The 19,874-nt window shown below is 40.8% G+C and overlaps 1 protein-coding gene across 1 annotated transcript in view; it reads right to left on the minus strand.

Moving 5' to 3' along the window:
* Window positions 1-19,874, minus strand: part of LTN1 (listerin E3 ubiquitin protein ligase 1) — a 44,555-nt gene that overhangs the window by 4,584 nt on the left and 20,097 nt on the right. Inside the window, exons 13-27 of the mRNA XM_075910346.2 lie at window positions 19,389-19,628; window positions 17,846-17,999; window positions 17,417-17,567; window positions 15,379-15,580; window positions 13,377-13,536; window positions 13,049-13,153; window positions 11,431-11,573; window positions 9,027-9,162; window positions 7,847-7,991; window positions 6,611-6,824; window positions 6,031-6,268; window positions 5,456-5,530; window positions 4,710-4,896; window positions 2,230-2,401; window positions 509-729 (exon numbers count right to left, since the gene is read on the minus strand). Of these exons, the coding sequence (XP_075766461.2) occupies window positions 509-729; window positions 2,230-2,401; window positions 4,710-4,896; window positions 5,456-5,530; window positions 6,031-6,268; window positions 6,611-6,824; window positions 7,847-7,991; window positions 9,027-9,162; window positions 11,431-11,573; window positions 13,049-13,153; window positions 13,377-13,536; window positions 15,379-15,580; window positions 17,417-17,567; window positions 17,846-17,999; window positions 19,389-19,628 (2,543 nt within the window). The remainder of the gene's footprint in view (window positions 1-508; window positions 730-2,229; window positions 2,402-4,709; window positions 4,897-5,455; window positions 5,531-6,030; window positions 6,269-6,610; window positions 6,825-7,846; window positions 7,992-9,026; window positions 9,163-11,430; window positions 11,574-13,048; window positions 13,154-13,376; window positions 13,537-15,378; window positions 15,581-17,416; window positions 17,568-17,845; window positions 18,000-19,388; window positions 19,629-19,874) is intronic.

Here is a 19,874-nt window from a genome sequence, read left to right on the forward strand (position 1 = left end):
TCAAATGACGAAATAAGCTATTTTGAAATAGACTCGAAATAAGCTACGCAATTTGTGTAGCGCAAATTGCATATCTTATTTCGGGTGCTGTGCAGATTCATCCTGACTGAAGTGCATGACATACAGGAAGTCAGCAATTATACAGCAAACAAATGTCACCTTGCTAGACCAATAACAACTGAAATTATGCTATCAATCATATATGATAATAGAAAGATATTTTAGTCATTGCCAGAGTATCAACAAGGTTCTGAAAAAGCAACATCTCCGCTTTGACCATTACAGCATTATGATGAAAATCTAGGGTAAAATCCTGGCTCCACTGAAATTAACGGCATAACTGCTGACTTTCACAGGGTCAGGATTTCAGTTGAATCACAACTGTAAGAGATCACTATAAAGGCTCCTTACTGCATTTAATGCCTAGTTTAGACATGAGAGCTTGTAATATTTCAGTTTTTACAAGACAATTCACAGACAACTTTTTAAGATAAAAGTCCTTACTAACCGTCATGCCATTAAATAACTGTGTGCTAGTCTGCACAGAAGATATTTCTTGTAAAGAAAGTACATTGCTGACGTATTTGCTTGTAAATTTATCTACAACATTGAAGACACGTTTCTCACAGCTATTCCACCAAAGCCTAACCATGGCTGGCAAGTCCTTCAATGTCATATGATACACCGAGCAAGCTAAGTGCGGAATTTGAGATGACAGTACTGTTGTATCTGGAGGGAAAAAAATGAAAAATATTTATTGTTATATCTATCTACATACTCAGATAGGTGACAAAGCACTGTTTCTGCCCCATGTCACAGGAGCATTATTTTAGTAATTTGATTATACTAGGGGGCTGCCCCCTGCTCATATAGAGAGAGATGAAAGCCTATTGCTGATGATAGAAAGCATACCAACAATTCCCAATCCCTCTTGTTCATAAGTGCTAATCATCTTAGGAACATTCAGATTGGAGGTGATTGGAAAAACATCACTGGAACCATTTTCCCTTGGAGAAAGTAGCTGTGTCTAAAATGAAATGCTCTGCAAAGTTGTTTTCATTTTGCTGAAATTTTATCAAAAAAGGAAAAATTATTTCATTTAGGGATGTGATAGTGTACACATTTAAACAGTTAACTAATCAGCCTGGGCGCACCAGTTAACCTTCATGGTAACACACAAGCTCCCTCGTACCCCCACACTGGAGCAGGTCTGGGGGAGGTGGTGCTCACAGGCTGTCAGCTTGTAAGCAGGCTCCCTGTGAACACAGGATTCCATGAAACCACCTGCCGCATAGCGAGGGGAGGGGCAGGTGGGAGCCAGTACACATACCAGCTCCTGCAGAGCTGCATGTCCCTTTGCCCCCACTGCTGCCTCTTGCAGCAGTGTGGGGGTGGGAGGGAGGGACAGGCTGGCGGCTCTCTGCGCACACCGGCTTTGATGGAGCCTTTGATTCCTCCCCTCTCCTCCTGTGTGTCACCGCTGAAAATTTCAGCAGTTACACGGTTACCAGAAAAACAAAATAAAATAATATGCATTTTAACATCCCTAGTTTCAATAAGGTCCAAGTGTTGCATCTGGCTGTTTTTAAAATGAAATATTTCAATTTCCTTTTTAAACAACTTTTCATTTTGTTTGGTTTACGTGATATAGTAATATGAAAAAGAGGAAATCAAAACATTTGAATTTTGAAACTAGTTTCCAGTCTGTGTTAACAATATCACTTTCAATTATTAGAAAATATTTTTCAAGTTTAATTTGCTTTTTTCTGCTTCTCTGGTAGAAGAATGAATGTTAACTAATCTACTTAACTTTTGTCTTTCGACAATTTAACTTGTTTCTCATGCATGAGCACTATACTGCAACATTTGGGTGGCAAACCAAGTGCTGCAGATAAGCTAATGCAAATATGAATTAAGTATTCTGAGGACAGTTTTATTAGGTTCATATATATATTTTTAAATAGGCAATCTAAAAGTTTCACTTATTCTACCTAAAAGTGTCCATTTAAGAAATGAAGCAAGAAATCTGCATGAAAATTTAATACATTATAGGTTTAAATATACCCTTTCTTGCCCCACCTAAACCCTGAATATATGGAGATAAAGGGCACTATTATTTGCAGAGATATTACTGGTATTAAGGATTTCCCATCCCAGCTTTTTCTGGAAATAGCTTATTAAGGCTGAAGTTACTCTGAGCGAACAAACATCAAATACATTTTTACTAACCCTTGACACTTAAACAAAGCTCTTCAGTAAAGAAAGTTTTTGTGTCCTTATCTGGGACTTCAGTAGCTGGCGCTGAAAAGGCAGGGTTTTCTGGCATAAGCCTGAACAGGTGATAAAGCAGTTTATTCAGATTCTTTGTTCTTCGAAGGTATTGTGAATACAAAGCACGTAGCTGGTAGGGTGGAAAAATAAAGTATGCATAAGTCCTAATAAGAAGTAGCTTGTTCTGAAGATATGAACTTATACACATATAGAGGAAGGATAATCCAATAATTAGAGCACTAGCCTAGGACTTGGGAGACTGGTTCAATTCTTTTTTCCACTGCAGACCTTCTGTATGACTCTGGGAAAGCCACTTACCCTGTCTGTACCTCAGGTCACATCTCCACTTACGGGAGGATCAACACTCTGGCAATCAATCTTCCGTGGTTTGATTTAGCGGGTCCAATAAAGACCTGCTAAATTGAATGCTGAGGGTGCTCCTGTTGGCACTGGTACTCCTTGCTGCTGCTGCAAGGAGTAAGGGAAGTCGATGGGAGTATTTCTCCCGTCGACCTCCCACTGTGGAGAAAGCGCCAAGCTTGTCATAAGGATGTCAACTCCAGCTATGTTATTTACATAGCTGGAGCTGTGGGCCTCAAGCTGATCTTCCCCCTACAGTGTAGAACTGGCCTCAGTTTCCTGTCTATGAAATGGTAGAGTTTTTATAAACACTGCTCCATGTGCCTCATGTATTGTTATTGATTTTCATCAGGAAAGTCTGGTGGCTAGTAAGGTTAACTACAGCAGCATATTTAATTAAATGCATCAACTACTTCCTGTGCACAAACAGTAGTTCAAATTCAAATAATGTATCTCTTGCAGCAAGCTTGTTCTCCTTAAACAAACATTCATCTACAGGAGGCGTGGACAATAATTTTTGATGGGGGGGGCCACTCCAAGATTTTGGAAAGTGATCAAGGGTTACTTTCTTCCATAATATTAATGGAGGAGGTGCAGGCTCTGGGATGGAGGCTGGGAGCAGACAGGAGCAGCCTGAGGCGGTCTGCGGCAACTGGCGCCCCAGGCAGAACGCGCAATCGGGGCTGCCACCTGCACGGCCGTCAATGGGGTGACATCATCATCGGGCACCCTGTGACGCCATCATCGGACGCCATTGAAGGTGGTGCCCTAGGTGACAGCTGAGTCGGCCTATAGCCACGGGCCGTCCCTGGATACAGAAGCAAGCTTGGGGTAAGGGACTGGGTTGCAGGAGGAAGAATGGGGTCTGTGAGGGAGTTTGGGTGAAGGAGGCAGTTGTGACCAAGGGCAGGGAACTGGGATACAGGGTTTTGGAACGTGACCTAGGACAGGGGACTGGAGTGCAGGAGTTTGGGTTGTAACTTTGGCTAGGAGGGGATTGTGATCTAAGGCAAGGGATTGGGGTGCCAGATCTGGGAAGGGGTATGGCTGCAGGAGGGTGGCAGAAGGTTTGGGTATTGAGTGGGGGGACAGAGGGTTGGGGAAGAGAGGGGCTGGAGTGCCAAAAGCAGGCTCTGGCCAGGAGACTTACTAGCCTGCTGCCCAACCAGCCTGGCTGCCTGCAGAGCTAAATGCTTGCAGAGCTTAAAAAGTTTCTCAGCCAGCCTCTCTGCTTGTCCCATGCCTGCACAGGCTGCATCGCCATGTGCTTGTGTAAATAAGAGTCAGAGGGGAAAGGGGAATGGTGCTTCGTGTGCTGCTTGTTATTCAAACAGGCAGCTCTCACTGGCTACTTCCTGGCCAGAAGCCGACCAATGGGATTGTGCTGGGGGACGGGAGTTAAGCCTGAAGCCTTCCCTCTTCCCCTCCAAGCTCACAGTTTTGGAAGAGAAACGGCCCTGCAGCCACTTTTCTGAGATGTGTGTGGGGCTGTGGGGGAAGCAATGGAGCCTGCCTGGGGCTTCCCACTGAGCCCATGGGCCAGATCCGATGGCTTGGCAGGCCAGATCCAACCTGCAGGCTGTATTTTGCCCAGGCCTGATCTACAAGTTCTACTTTGATTTCTTGCTTCCTATTGAGGATGATTTCTAAATATTGTAAAGCAAGCATTTAGCAAATGGATAAACAGAAAAGTGATAAATGCCAATGAGGTTGTTTAAAAAGTGCTTACAGATTATATATTTGAAAAACATTCTTAAAGCATTATATTTACTACTCAGCTCCATAATAGTAGCTTTCTGCACTGCCATGTCAGACACATGAGTGCCATTGCTAGCTTAATGGCAGAGCTAATAGTGCTATGTAAACAATGCTCAGCACTAGGGAAAGATAAGTAGTGAATTCTACAGGTGTCAGTATCAGTGTTGATGGGGTTCTAAAAAGAATACCATTAATTCAGCATCCGCGGAAGGCCTGAAGCCATCGAATACTTAAAAGGAGGAAAAATACCAAGAGGAAACTTCAGGGCCAGACATAAATGGACCTTTGGACAGATAAGAGTGTAAAGAAAAAATACATACTTGAGAAGAAGCTGCCTTGAAAAAAGTTAATATTAATTTCCATGTGAGAAGATATCCTAAAATAAAGCAGAACTCTTCACTCAGTGGCTGAACAACTGCAAACTCTCCAACTGGAATGCATTCTAGGATGTTTTCTAGAAAGAGTTCTTGAGTGGCAAGAACAGACATAAGAGCTGCAGGTGGTGACCTATAGAATGATAAAATATTATATTTGGCATAGTGATGAGATATACTAAATAAAGCTTTCTTACAACACAAAATGGTTTTCTTTTTTTACAGCCTCCTCAGCAGCTGCTCAGTACCAAACATGTAAATACATCAAAAGACATTCTCTTCTTACAATGAAATTCTCTTCTCAGTCCTGCACAGCAGTATTACGTTTTAATTCTCTTCTACCCTTAAACAGATAGACTTCCCCGTTAACTTCTCACAGGAAGAGCAGAATATAGAAAGTGAATGCTACCATGGAATCTGAAAGGATGATTTGTCCTTTATTTTGTCGCTTTAATTTATTTTGGGCAGAAAGCACAGTATTCTAGTGTTGGATAAACACAATTAAAAGCACAATCCATTCTCACTGCCCAAGCAGGTGGTAATAGTGAAACAACTGCTCCTAACTGCTCCTGAAGTTTGCTTTTTGCAATGCTACACATTGGATAAAAAGTCCTTCTTGACCCCATGACATGCAATATCTCCAACCCTTTAAAGATTCCAAACTGATGTCAAAATAGGGAGTAAAAACATACAAAGCTGATTCCTCTTCTTCATCACCATAAGACTTGAGATCCTCATCATCAAATTTAGGCAATTCAGGCATTAACCTGTGGATTTGAGAAGAAGGTGGAGAGAAACAGTTTTCATTTTTATTGTCTACACCTTTATCACTTACATCAAGAAAAACATTAAACTGTTGGCAAAGTATTTATTAAAAATAGTATAGTGTCTGGAAGACAAATATCCATATACTCAAATGGAATGGCTGTGTAGACACTCGCATTGTTATTCTGAAATAATGCTAGTTATCTCGAAATAATGGTGCAGTACAGACACACCCTAAGCCAGGAAAATTTCAGCTCAACAGACATAATTTTTTGAAAGCTATGCCTATTTCACACCCCTATATTGTAAACACTTAGGCAACCCTGGATTGTACTAATGTTGATGTTACACTTAAATCATATACACAATTGTGTCAGAAAATCAAAACAGAAAATCACTGTTTTTTCCAAATGAACAATTATTTTACAAGTCTCACATTTCAAAACAGCAAAATTTTGCAGAGTTTATACAGAGAGGAAAAGATCACTGGTTGATTCCTTACTTATAAAGCATGTGGTAGATAGTGATTTGTACAGGTCTAGCTCGGAAAAGCAGCAACGGAGATAACGTGTTTAACAAGGTCTGTAGGTTATCTGGGAGATTTGTTTTCTGGCCAGCAACAAATTTGGCTGGTAGTTTGTGGTTCAACAACTGGTCCTTTGAAATGTATGTTAGGACTTCACCTAAGGATTTCAATACAGAGTTCTGAAAGGATTTTTCAGATGCATCTTTGCTTCCCTCTGTTCATAATGGAGAAAAACAGCAAGTTATATTTGAAGCTCAGTTTGTTATAGTTACAAGTAAATTCAATCACATATGACTAAAGCATACTACTTCCACTTATCTAAACTATGAAATGCTAAATATTCTTAAAAATCTAAGTATAATTATATATTGCTTAAATATATTTCACTGATAATGATGATCATACATTATATGCTACTTAAATATTGTCTAACTACATAAGCAGAGCACTCCAAATAATAAGTCAAATTTAGTCTGTCAGCTGTTCTATTTAAAAATACTTTAGTTCAGGTCACTTTTCATATCAAGCTACTATTTGTCATTTGCCATATACTTGCCTGTGACTTTTACCAATAAAGTTAACAGCAAGTTGTGAATGCCTTCAGAAAAGAATTCCTTCCATTCACTGATCAAATTCGAAGGAAGATTTTTGATTGTCTCAGGAGTTGCCATCTGGAAGTAAGCACTAAGGGCAGAAGCTAAGTCACAGCTGACACAGGCAAAAATTTGCACAAGTGGAACATGATAAAGCGAAGGGTTTTCACTTGTAGTCTGGAAAAAAAATGTAGTAATTTCTTAGTCCTCACGCTGCTTTAAAACAGTTCTTTTTGCACATTTATTCAGCTATATATCACCATAGAATTTTATTTCATTGAGTGCTTTGAGATGTTTGAAGGAAAAAAAAGCATTATTTACTTCTACAAAATATGAGAATTAGTAAATAAGACAAATCTGCTCATCTCATTTCACAGCTTCTGGTATTTGATCTTGCAAGGTTATTTAAAAACTTCTGCTGGATCCCTTGAAAGTAAATATAATACAATTTCTTTCCCCAGCTCTTATCAGGGCTTAGAAAAATGGATTGTTTCCTTTCTTAAAGAATCCTATACATAATGGTAGGCAGAAACTGCCACCAAGAGGATTCAGATGAAGTGTGTGTATCTGCAACACTAAACCTTACACTACCAAGTAGGTCAGAACTATAGTAATAATGCACTCCGCTCCCCCTTCTCTCACAAATATAAAAATGTCATAAGCTTAATTCATTAAAGTATTTCCACATTGTGGAAAACCTGCATTCAACCAGAAATTACTAAAACAATTCTCACTCTTTGGACAAAAATTAATCCTCTCTCAAATTGGGCTCCTGTTTTATTTGCATCCACAAAAAGTAATATGACTAACTACTGAAAATCCTCTAACATTACAAGTCTATGCAGCAAATCCACAAATATAGCTGCCATTGTATTTTGGGCTGCTGTCTTTACATTAACCTCCATCCTTCCATTTTGTAATGATACGGCTGTAAAACGATGAATATTTTTCTAGCCAAGGTAGACGATGCAAGCCATATACTTATATTAGGTAAAGCACTCTCACATCCTTCAGACAAAAGCTGTTATAAGAACATACAGAAAGGTATTAAGGCTTAAATATCTGTTCTTTAGCCTCCTTATTTTAAATATAGAAAAAAACCCTGAGTTTAATGTCATATTAATAGGTGTCGAATGTCATTCTGAAAGTCCTATTTCAGCATGCAATATTGTCTTTAGCAATGGTGCTTATCATTTTACCTCTAGCCAGGCCAGCATAGCACACAATACGAAGTCCCACTCATTGTCCACCAGTGGAGATGTGGAATATTTTAGCAACAGAGGAAAGTAACGGATCATCTCTATATTGAAACCAAGCAACTGTGGCGTTGCTTCTTTCAGATTGCTGCAACAGAAGTACATAAGTTAAAACCATCCTCATTAATGCGGAGGAATAAAATATTTCTGTTCTAGTGGTTGGCCAGATTCACATTCTATACTGGAATCTGCCTAAGTGCTTAAAATACCCTGTCTTTCTCTGAGGTTACAATATCTATGTAATAGGAAAAGGATAAACCAACATGCAAACAAACAAAAAGTTCTGTGATTTTAGGCCATCAACTGCACATTATACTAATCTATTTGCTCAAATAGTATCCTAATGTAAATCAAAAAATTTTAATAACTGCAGTTTGCATTATACTCCAGAACACAATTCAACATGGGTTTGTATGATTTAATGATTTCCTTTAGCCAATAAACATAGGAAGGAATCACAGAGATTGGTTTAAAATGTGAGCACTTGGGCGCGCAAATCCCACAAGTTAACGCACAAACTGGTACACAATAAGGATGTTAAATTGGGGTTAATTGGCTAGTCGAGTAGTCGATGGAATTTCCATTGACTACTTGACTAGTCAATAGGCACTTCCGCATTGCTCCTTTGAAATGTACAGGAGTCCCTGGGGCCACCAGGAAGTCCCGCTGACTCCAGGCTGCACGCGGATGCCTGCTTCAAAGCCATGGAGCCCGGGGTCAGCTGGGGACTCCACAGCTGACCCTGGGTTCCACACGTTATTTCCCCGTGGGGGAGGTTGGTGAGCATAGCGAGCAGGGGGAGCAGCCCCCTAATTGGTAGCTAAATAAATGATCTGATCTTCAAAGTGCTGGGCATGCAAAAGTTCCCAAAGAAGCTTACAGAATCTGCTGGACACTCAACACGTTTGAAAATCCAGCTATTTATTTACGTTCTTCATTAAGGATATAGCTCTTAATTCTGAAAAGATGCATGCATGTCCTTAACTTCAGACATCCAAGTACTCCTATTGAATTGCAACTTTAATAGATGGATTTTTATTTCTAAGTTCTTTGCCCTTATAAATAGGCTGCTTAAAATACAGAGAAAGATCTGACTCTGTTAAGTGATAGCAAAGATACCCACCAGCTAAAAAGGAAGCTGTGCTCACTATCATTTCTCCATGACATGATGATTTTTAATATTCCAGGCAGTAGCTCCCGACAATCAATACTTCCACTCTGTAAGCAGGAGTTTAAAATGGAAAGATATCCAAAGGCTCCTACAATACAGTCAAATGTAAAAAAGCACATAGAATTAAATGCTCTTGAATACATTCATGGAGTTATTAACAAGACAATGCCAGCACAAGAAAGGGAAAATGCATATCCAATTACTACTTTTTGTTTGTATCTTACATATACATAATACAAAAAAACAAAAATTTATTCTGAACAACATTTAGATCCTCTTATTCCTTCTGCAGTTAATCCACTGTTAAGGCAACTAAATGCTATAAGTTTACAATGTTAATAGTAAAAATGATTAAAAATGCAAACTCAGGATCCAACAGCACATTTATGCTTCGAAGGAGATTTTAAAACAAAGATCAATACATTTAAATTATATATTTAATGAGATAATTAGGAAAAGAAAATATTACAAATGTATAACATGCAGAGGAAACTTGGCAATTATGTTAACTATAAATCATTATTATTGCATTAATATATTTTGTCCATTTACATTTCTATTTAAAAAAAACACCCATGTATCCATACCTTCTGGAGAACAGGTGCATTTTTGCAAGCACCATACCAATGATGTTAGCATTTCAATAACTGCATCCTTTATATGTGCATGTCAAGGAGCATACATAAGCTCTGGTGCTGTAGTTACAAGAACTTTACCAGGTCTTTCATGAAGTGAGTAGAGTACAGACTCAATGGAGAACCCATTCCTTGTCTAATGTTTAGAAACTGGGCAGACATTCCTTGGAGAATAGGATGAGGCAGAATGGGAAATGTAGACCAGAGAAGCTGACTGGAAAGCAATTCCCAAATCACAGAGTGTGCGCCAGAGACACACTTTGGGATCCCCTAGAGTCAGGAGACAATCTGAGGACGCACTCCCCTGTTATCTACTTAAAATTTCCCAGGTTAGGCCCTGATGGCTCAAATACAGTTTCAGAAGCAAAAAGAGAGAGCCAAGAAAATGTTAACTGAATGTATAACCCAATGATAATATAGTCAAATACACACTAGTTGTGGGGAAAATAGAGTCAAGAAAATTCAAGATTTTGATTAACTGTTCCCTCTTAACTATTGTTTAAAAATGCACACTTACAAAGCCTTTACAATATGTCTGTTTGAAAGGGCTCACCTGAAAACACAATGCAATGTTGCCCAAATGGCCATTTATTTGTTTTAACAAGTTCAAGATTTTCAAATTCAGCAAGAGATATACTCCTCACTGAGGAACAGTGATATGACAAGTATCAAGTTTTTATGTGGCTTGGTGAATAAGAATGTGGCCAGAAATGTATGAAAACAGGGAAGAAAGGGGAGAAAGAGTGCTTTGTTTTTTTATTTTAACACCACCATCCTCAAAATTCCTAAAGGGATTTGGGTTACACTTTCCCACACAATTCTTCTTTGGGCAGAAACCCACCTATAAAAAGGTTAGGCTCAAAGCGATAATTTTTCAGAGTTATACAATTTTTCAGAAAGTTAAAAATTGTCAAAAGTGACACAGGGCACTTAACAGCCTAAGTCATGTTATGTCGCTCAGCAACACTGAGCTGTGCTATGTCTAAATACCATAAAAATCTGGGCCTGGGTCATTTGCTTCCCATTGTAGATGAGACACGTGGGTAATACTAAATTATATGCATGAGAACAGTCCTCAATAGTTTAGAAAACTGTAACAGACACAATATGCAGACAATTGAAGATAATGCATGTAAATGGAATGAAAAAGCAATTGTTTCTAGTAGGGCTGTTAAATTTTGTTTAATTAGCTAATCGAAATTTTCATCAACTACTCGATTAATCAGTAAGAAGGGAAACTGCAGAGCCACAGGAGCTAACCCTGCTGTGGCTCTGCCTTTTAAATGTAGTAACAGCTGCCTGGCTCTTACTCCATATAGAAGGCAGAGGCGTAGCTGTCCTGGTTCACTCCTGGTCCCAGACACTACACCTCTGCTTTAAAAGCATTTAAAGGCATTTAATGGCAGAGGCACAACATCTGGGATCCTGCTGCGCCTCTGCCCCCCAACATGGACAGTGCTGGGGGGAACCAACCACCTCCGCCTCCTCCCCCCCCCCAGCTCCTGCTCCCCACCCTCTTTGCTGCCTCTGATTGTGGCAGCAAGTGGGAGGGAAGGGACTAGTCGACTACTCGACTAGCAGCTTACATCCCTAGTTTCTAGTAAACATTTGCCTTATCAAATAGTCTACGTTGCATTACCACAAATAAATTAATTTCAGAGTCGCCCAAACTTAAATCAATAAACCAGACAGGCTGAAGAGTGTATCATTATGTTACTTACCATCAGTACTGAAGAGCTCTGTTTCTGTGCATGACATAAGTTTAGCAGTACACTGGATAACTAGTTCTTCCTTTTCTTCTTCAGGTAAAAATGGAGACAGACTCTGAACTGTATGTAAGTTGCCTTCTGTTAATGGAAAAAACCTGTTTATGTAAACAAAATGCCAAGAATGAAACTGGGAAATAAAAATCAGCTTTATTATAGGAATGTGTAAATTGGTTCCTGGAGATCATGGATCAAAGGATTATTTCATATTCTGCTTTTTTTCAGGCAATGTATATACAATAAATTGCATTTCTTTTACACTACATAGATAAAAGATTAATAGTATCCATTCTACATATTTCATTCATCACTAGGGTTGCCAGGTGTCTGGTTTCGAACTGGACAGTACGGTAATTTGAGGGTTCTGTCCGGGAAACAAACTGAGAAAATACCGGACATATAAAATGTCCAGTATTTTTTAATTAGGTAAATTTTATTATTATTGTGAGTGTCAGCCCACAGTTGCGAACTGCCTGGCTGGTAGACATGCTCACGCAGCATGAGTGTATCTACTAGCCAGGCAGTATGCAACTATGCAGGGGGATGGACGGGGGGGAGGGTGGCAGGGCTGGATGGAATCCCTGGGGCCGGACTCACTTATACTTCACCAGGACCATGCACAGGACGGGCAGCACCCCAGGATCTGTGTGCACCTGGGTCAGTCCCACTTCCTGCCAGCCGATTCCCTCCTCCCACTCCCCGACCCTCTCCCGGCCAGCCTTGCTTCCTGCTGACCAGTCCCCCGCCCCATCTGCCCTGCCAGCCCTGCTGCCCCCGACTATCCCCGCCCCCCGATCTCCCCTGGCCAGCCCCGCTGCCCGCGCCAGCCCTGCTTCCTGCCTGCCAGTTCTCCCCCCCGGTCCCGATCTCTCCCTGGCCAGCCTCGCTGCCCCCAACCTGACCCCCCTGGCCAGCCCTGCTTCCTGCAGGCCGGTCCCCCCACCCTGGCCAGACCCCCTTCCTTCCTCCATCTGAGATCAAGTGCTCTTGGTATTTTTTCTGAAGCCATCTGGTAACCCTATTCATCACAACTAGTAGCAACATAGTACAATAAAATCTGTATTATCTGGCATGCCCGGGGATTAGGGCATGCCGGTAACCTAAAAATTCTGGTTACCTGTGGAAGCCATGCAGTGGCCGGGATGTGGCCTGCTGGGGGGGGGAGGCAGGATGCGGCCTGGCGAGGGGGGTGGAAGCCGGGGAACAGGAGGTGGAGATGGTAGGGGCGGCCTACTGGGGGAGGGGGGAACCACGGGGGGACTGGCCTGCCGGAGGTGCCAGGAACTGCGGGGGGGGGGGGGGGGGAACCGAGATGCTTGCTGCTTGCTTCCAGCTGCCATTCGCCCCTCCCCCAGATACTTGCTGCACGCTCCTCTGAGGAGCAGCCCCGGCACTTAAAGGGCCAGTGTCCTTTTTTTTAATTTGTTTTTAATTTGCTTTTCCCAGCATCAGAAATTTGTTGGTTTTTACAGTTTTCTGGATGCTTAAGTTCTGGAAAGTGTAGGTTTTACTGTATCACCAACAACATTCACTCACAATCACAAGGAATTATGAAGTATAAAATTAGAAATACCCCTCTGTCATTTTATAAAGTTGCTTTATTTCACTGAATGCAATATTCTTTGTATGGATCAATCTAACCATGGCTAAGGCCCAAAGTCTTCCACACTCCTTTGACCTGCAGAAGAAAAAGAAAAAGAAAAAAAGAGCTGTTTATTTACATGTAGACTGTACACAAACACACAGTGAACAGATGAAGGAAAAGACCTTAATGAAAGAAGTCAAAAAGAAATCAAGTCACCAAAATGACAGCATTTCATAATCTCTGTAGTGCAAATGCCAAAGCTAGAATAAATCAAAAGTGTTATATTTCATCTAGTTTTTTCTAAATCTGTACCTACCTGTTAAATAATATTTGCAGAAGGTTGGCTGTATTACCAAATGTACTTAAATCCTCATATGTAATACTGAGTACTTGAAGCATGTTGAGAAATTCAAGGAAGACACAAGGAGGATCATTAAGTTCTTCAATCCACTGCAATGAGTACAACAGTTCTGCAACTAAGCAAACCAACAAAAGTATCAGTTTTAATAAATGTAGGGTGTACATTGGAAACTGCTTACATGTTCATGTAACTCATCATAAAAAAGCTGACATTCATACATAGCTTCAGATGGTGAAAGGAATAAGCTGGACTCCTGAAACCAACAATAATGTATTTTGGGGTTAACGATAGGTAATAATCTGTGGTTAATTTAAACCATTCTAGATGCTTAGGCACTATTAAATTAAAAGAAGTATTACAAAGATTCTAGTTAGCAACTCTTGTATTACACCTTCCCATTTTTTTCCTCTTCTTGGTTCTAACTTTTCAGACTGTTGCTCCTAAACTAGGCAGTCAAGACTGAATTTCAGATAGTAACCCCTGTCTGAAGTTAGATGGCAGTTTTTAAAATTACTGTGTATTTGTTTCTTCTTCATCCTCTTATAAGTGACAATGCTGAGAAGTTACATTCCGCTTCAATAGCAAGAGAAGAACAACAGAGTGACATAGTGCTATACTCCAAAGCTTTCATTACTAATTGCGTCCACCAATTAATACAATTTAGTTTACTACTACTATACAAAATTAAAATGATAATGTTAGTGGTCAGGTCTGATTTAAGAACATGAAAATAATTAAGCAACTTCACAAGTGATTGAACCAGAGGGACATACTGTTGGAATGATGAAAAAAAGAAAAATGGTTGCAATAATGTCTCCAAGCTCATGCCTAATACTCAAAATGTACCAATACACTATCATGGACACATTGCATGTATGCTCACCATGCAATAAGCAGTGATTTGAGATAGTTGTTGTTGTCCAAAATACAGGCTATTACTTCAGTGTATGCTAAAGATTAGATGAAAGAATTTAAATACAAACAAAAATATAAAACACCCCAGTGAAAGACACTTGGGCACTTAAAGAAGGAGCAGAACAACAACTGTAAAATACATAGGATAAAGTAATAATGCTATGCGCCAAACCTTTCATTCCTAATTGCTTCTACCAGTTACAGGCAGTCCCCGACTTACGCGGATCCGACTTATGTCGGATCCGCACTTACGAACGGGGCTTTTCTCACCCCAGAGCTCACGGGTGGCGGGTCGCCACCCGTGTCCTCCGGGGCGAGAAAAGCTTCTCCCGGTCTCCCTGGCCTGCTGGGGGGGTCCAGCAAAGCCGCTGGACCCCCCCAGCAGACCAGGGACACCCGAGCAAAGCCGCCGCCTGGGCGGCTTTGCTCGTTTGCCCGGGAGCAAAGCCGCCCAGGGAGCGGGACCCCTGCCGCCTGGGCGGCTTTGCTCCTGTCCCCCTGGTCTGCTGGGGGGGTCCAACAAAGCCGCTGGACCCCCCCAGCAGACCAGGGGGACAGGAGCAAAGCCGCCCAGGCAGCGGGGGTCCTGCTGCCTGGGCGGCTTTGCTCGGGTCTCCCTGGTCTGCTGGGGGGGGGAGGGGGCGCAGCTAGTGTGCCCCCCCCAGCAGACCAGGCTTTTGTTGCGGGACGCCTTGGGTAGAGCAGCTGGGGTGCTGCCGGGTTGGTCCTGTGGGAACCTACCGGGCAGCGCCCCAGCTGTTCTGTCACAGGCTCCAGATTCAGCAGCTGTTGAAACTGATCAGGCTGATTCCAGGAAGCTGGGGGCACAGCAACTCTGTCTCCGGCTTCCTGTAGTCAGCCCCTGGTCAGTTTCAGTGGCAGCAGCTGAATCTGGAGCCAGTTCTGACTTACATACAAATTCAACTTAAGAACAAACCTATAGTTCCTATCTTGTACGTAACCCGGGGACTGCCTGTAATACAATTTGGTTTACTACTACTATACAAAATTAACTGCTCTCTAGTTTATCGTTCTTACTTACTTATATTCTCAATATTCTTTCTTTCTGCATCATGGTTTTCAAATACCACCTCATATTCCTTTATAAGTAGTGCCATTTTACTTAACAATGCAGCAGTGCACAGATGGTTTGGAAGTTTAGTTGCTTTACATAGTTTAACCTCTGTTGCTGAGTGCTCACAGTTCACACTCAGTCTTCCTTCCAAAAGAGGTTTGTGTAAACACTGTAACAAAGCACAAAGAATGAGCTGTCCATAATTAAGAGTCATTTTTACATTTAAGACTCAGGCATTTATGTCACTTTCAAATTCAAAATTACTTACAATGTCACCTACAGGTCCCACATTGAAGTTTACAAATATTCGTAACAAAGAACCAGTAAAAGTACCATAACTAAAGAACTATTCCCAAAACAGGTCTAATTGCTGAAGCCATGTTATTGGGGGGAGAGGGGACACTCCTAATTTAAAATATTTTTTTCTGTCTAATTTCAACCATACTGCCAACCAAATTAAAGAGACACTTGTAACTTTAAATTGCAGTTATGTCTGAAAACTGTATACACAATATAGTTGCAAGTAATACTATGAGCATTATACTCTAAGGCTATGTCTAGACTACACTCCTTTTCCAAAAGAGGCTTTTTTGAAAGATACTTTCGAAAAAGCCTTATTCGAAAAAGAGCGTCTAGACTACAACCAGTACTTTCAAAAATGCAAGTCGTTTTTTCGACGGAGAGCACCCAGGCAGTCTGGATGTTCTCTTCCGAAAAAGCGGTTTGCATTATATAGTGCCTTTTTTTGAAAGAGCACTTTCGAAAAAAAGCGTTCTTCTTCTTCCTAACACAAGGTTTTCTGCAGTTGAAAAAACTGCCACATTCTTTCGATTTACTTTCAAAAGAATGCGGCAGCAGTCTAGATGCAGAGGAAGTTTTTTTTTTTTTTTTTTTAAAGGCCACTTTTTTCTAAACAACCCTTTAGTCTAAACACACCCTAACAGTAGTTATGGAGAAATTTTTTTTTTCAGTTCACACTGCCTTTTTGACAGTTAGTTTCACTGTTTTCTCTCTATAGTCAGTAAATCAGTTTAAAAGAATAGAAATAGCAGTAGGGAAACAATAAAAGCCTTATGAAAGGATTATTTTTAAACAGGATTTACTATTAGAAACTTCATTTTTAACCCAGTAAAATGCAAAATAGAGCAAGTTAACAGTATCCTTTAAATAGCATTTTCCAAAAAGAGATTAGATTTTATAGTTTTTGTATGACACCATTAGGGTAACAACAGCCTAAATATCCTGTGTATGAAAGGCCCTGCAATATGCACAACCTACACATAACGCTGCCTTTCCCTCTAATATGGACAGGGACTCAACCACCTCGGCCGCATTCCCATCTGGACCTTGATCCTTCTGAGCACATAAGCTTCTGAGCACTTCAGCCTTGATTCAGCTCAGAACTTAAACATGTGCTTAACTGTAAGTATTCAGTTAATGTAGTCCCATTGACTACAATGGGACTATTCCTGTGCTTAGAGATAAGCATGTGCATACATGTTGTTCTGGATCATGCACAGCACCATGCAGCATTGAGCTCCTGCACTTCCCAAAAATTGAGGCATGGAAACTAGGAATGTAAAATCCTATTTAATTCGTTAACCGGTTAAACATCACATTTAACTGGTTAATGGATTAAAGAGGGCACAGGTGGTGGTTGGGGGGGGGGGTCCAATTCAACTGGACTGAAGCAGCCCCCTTCACCTGTTGAGGCCACACTGGAGCAGCCACCTGACCAAATGACAACTGGAACAGCCCCTGTCCACAGTGGACTTCCCACAGGGCTAGAGCAGCCCTCCACCCGCAGCAAGTGGGAAGCTGCTCCAGCCCCCACCGGTTAACCAATTAAACATTTACATCCCTAGTGGAAACTGGACAGGCAATACTAGGATAGGATTACTTCACATCATTTCCAGAGATTAAGCAGGAAAGATTACAGAGAAAGTTCTACATATAGCAGCTATTTCATTCTGTAACAGCTTCCAGACTGCAATCGTTTTCATACCTCAATGGGTAGAGCTTTTCGCAACTTTTCCCATTCAGAGTTATTTGGAATAATATGTCCAAAATAAGCACCAAGAAGACAAGCAGACAGTTGATCAGCTTCCAGTAGCTTGGTCAGCAAATCATTAACTGCAGAGATCAAAACCTGAAGGCTGAAAAGGTGGAAACAAAAAAGAATTCTTCCTGAGAAATTAAGCACAATCTTGTGACATGACATGCCACATCAGTAGCAGGCCATATCAACGACTCTTCACTTTGCATTTTATGTTATGGTGTTTCCTCACAGACAGAATAATAGACATTTTCATTATTTAGGATGTAAGTATAGGCAGATGCTGTTAAAGCCTTAGTTCTCACAGGCTGGATCAATACAAGCTGTGGTCCAGGCCATAGGTTCCCCACCCCTAAGATATGCAGTAAACATAGTTACCTTTTAACCTCCAAAGATGAAGACTGAATTTGATTCTTGACCCACAATGCAGATTTACGCAGGAAGGTGCACTGTGTCTGCATATAGCCAACCTGATGCACAAGGGAATTTAGGCCAGACAACCAAGTATGCTTTAGTTTACTGAAAAGTGAATCTAAATACAAAAAATAAGATAGTTAAAACCTTAACTGCCAAATTACATACTGTGTAGGGATGGGCACATTCACTACATTGCAACGCTGTTAACATGTGAAGTAGTGTGTCTCAGTCTTTTTGGGTTGAAAACCAATTACTTTAAGATTAAAATTTGCAGGACCTTCTTACATTTACAATAAAACTAAGTAAAATGCGAATATAATTATCACACACGTACCTTGAAAAGTCAAGCATACAAAAGTTGTTAAGAAATGCCAGAATTAAGGCTGCCTGTGCAACCTTAATTTTGCCATCTTGTGCATATCTATTATAACATTTTTAATTACAAGGGATCCTAGAAATGTAAGCCTGGAACAGACTTCGTGATGCCATCAAGTCCAGTCGCCTATGCTGAAGTTACACTGACTGGTCTATGATTCTCTGCAGCCTCTTTTTTTCTCCTTTTCTAGTCTTCTGGGGTGTCACCTGTTCTCTATGAATCCTCAAAGATAATTTCTATTGATTCTGAAATTGTTTCAGCTAGGTCCTTAAGTACCCTAGCCTGCATTTCATCAGGCCCTGACAACTTGAACCCACTTATCTAAATCTTATACTTGTTTCTTTTCCTGTTTTGTGTTCCTTCCCCCCTTGTTACTATAAATTGTGTGGAACATCTGGTCACTAGTAACCTTTTTAGCGGAGACTGAAACAAACAGGCATTTTTTGACACCTCAGCCTTCTTGATAACATCAGATATTAGCTCTCCTTTCCCATTAAGCAGAGCACCCACCCTCTTCTTTGTCTTTCTCTTGTTCCTAGTGTATTTGAAGAACATCTTCTTATGGCCTCTTATGCCCCCTACTAGGTGTAATTCACTTTATGTTTTAGCCTTTCAGATTTTGTCCCTTATGCTACTCTCCTGTATTCCTTCTTAGCAATTTGTCCTGATTTCCACTTTTTGTCCCTTTTTGATTTTCAGGTCAATAAAGAGCTCCTGATGCAGGCATACTGGCCACTTCCTATTCTTCCTACTGTTCTCCTGGGGGAACGCTGCACAACTGCACAATGCAGAATTTTGCAGAAATTAATGTTGTATGTGTAGCATTTTCTTTCCCACACAGAAATGCGCCGCAGCGCTGCTAGCTGCCACTAGAGGCTGCTGGATCCAAAAGAGCGAAGTTCACACACAGAAGACACTGCCAGGGCGGAAGGAGGAGGGAATTAAGAGGATTTCTGGGGACTATAATTCCCAGCATTCTTACATTTCTGAGGTGGCTTTTGTCTACTACTGCCCTGAAGATCAGCCTTTAATACAAACCAACGTTAAATACATGTGCAAATAAAATCAGAAAAATAAATGTTCCAAAGTCAGATTTCAGTTCGCAAAGTAATTCCTGCAGTAGGTTACCTGATAAGTGCGTAGCATCCTGGCTCTGAGCACAAAGTTGGAAAATAGTGAACAACAAATCTTCAGAAGATGGCATCAGTAAGCACCCTTTAACCGAGCTGAAAAAGTTAGAGGCTACATCACATATGAACGATACTGATGGTTCAGTATTTCCAGCTTCAGAAAGATCCTTAGCTTTTGAAAGAGCTGCTTGAAGTTTATCAATAATTCTTTCAACGTAAATTTCACCAATCAAAGACTCTATTAAAAAAAGATACTTTATGATTATGCTGTGACAAGTACGATCCTACAGATGCCATCAGATGTTACAATCAATCTCTGCTTGCTTTTCCAGATTCAATAACAATTGAATGTAAGATCAAGGGGAGAGTCTGCTTTAATTTTGTAAGTGCTAAAGCTTGATTCATTTTACTGTACAGGTTGAACCTCTCTAGTCTGGCACCTTCAGTACCTACTGGTTCCGAACTAGAGATGTTAAATTTCATT

This window comes from Pelodiscus sinensis, chromosome 1, assembly GCF_052426305.1.
Source record: "Pelodiscus sinensis isolate ZL-2025 chromosome 1, ASM5242630v1, whole genome shotgun sequence".
In the NCBI taxonomy this organism is placed as follows: domain Eukaryota; kingdom Metazoa; phylum Chordata; order Testudines; family Trionychidae; genus Pelodiscus; species Pelodiscus sinensis.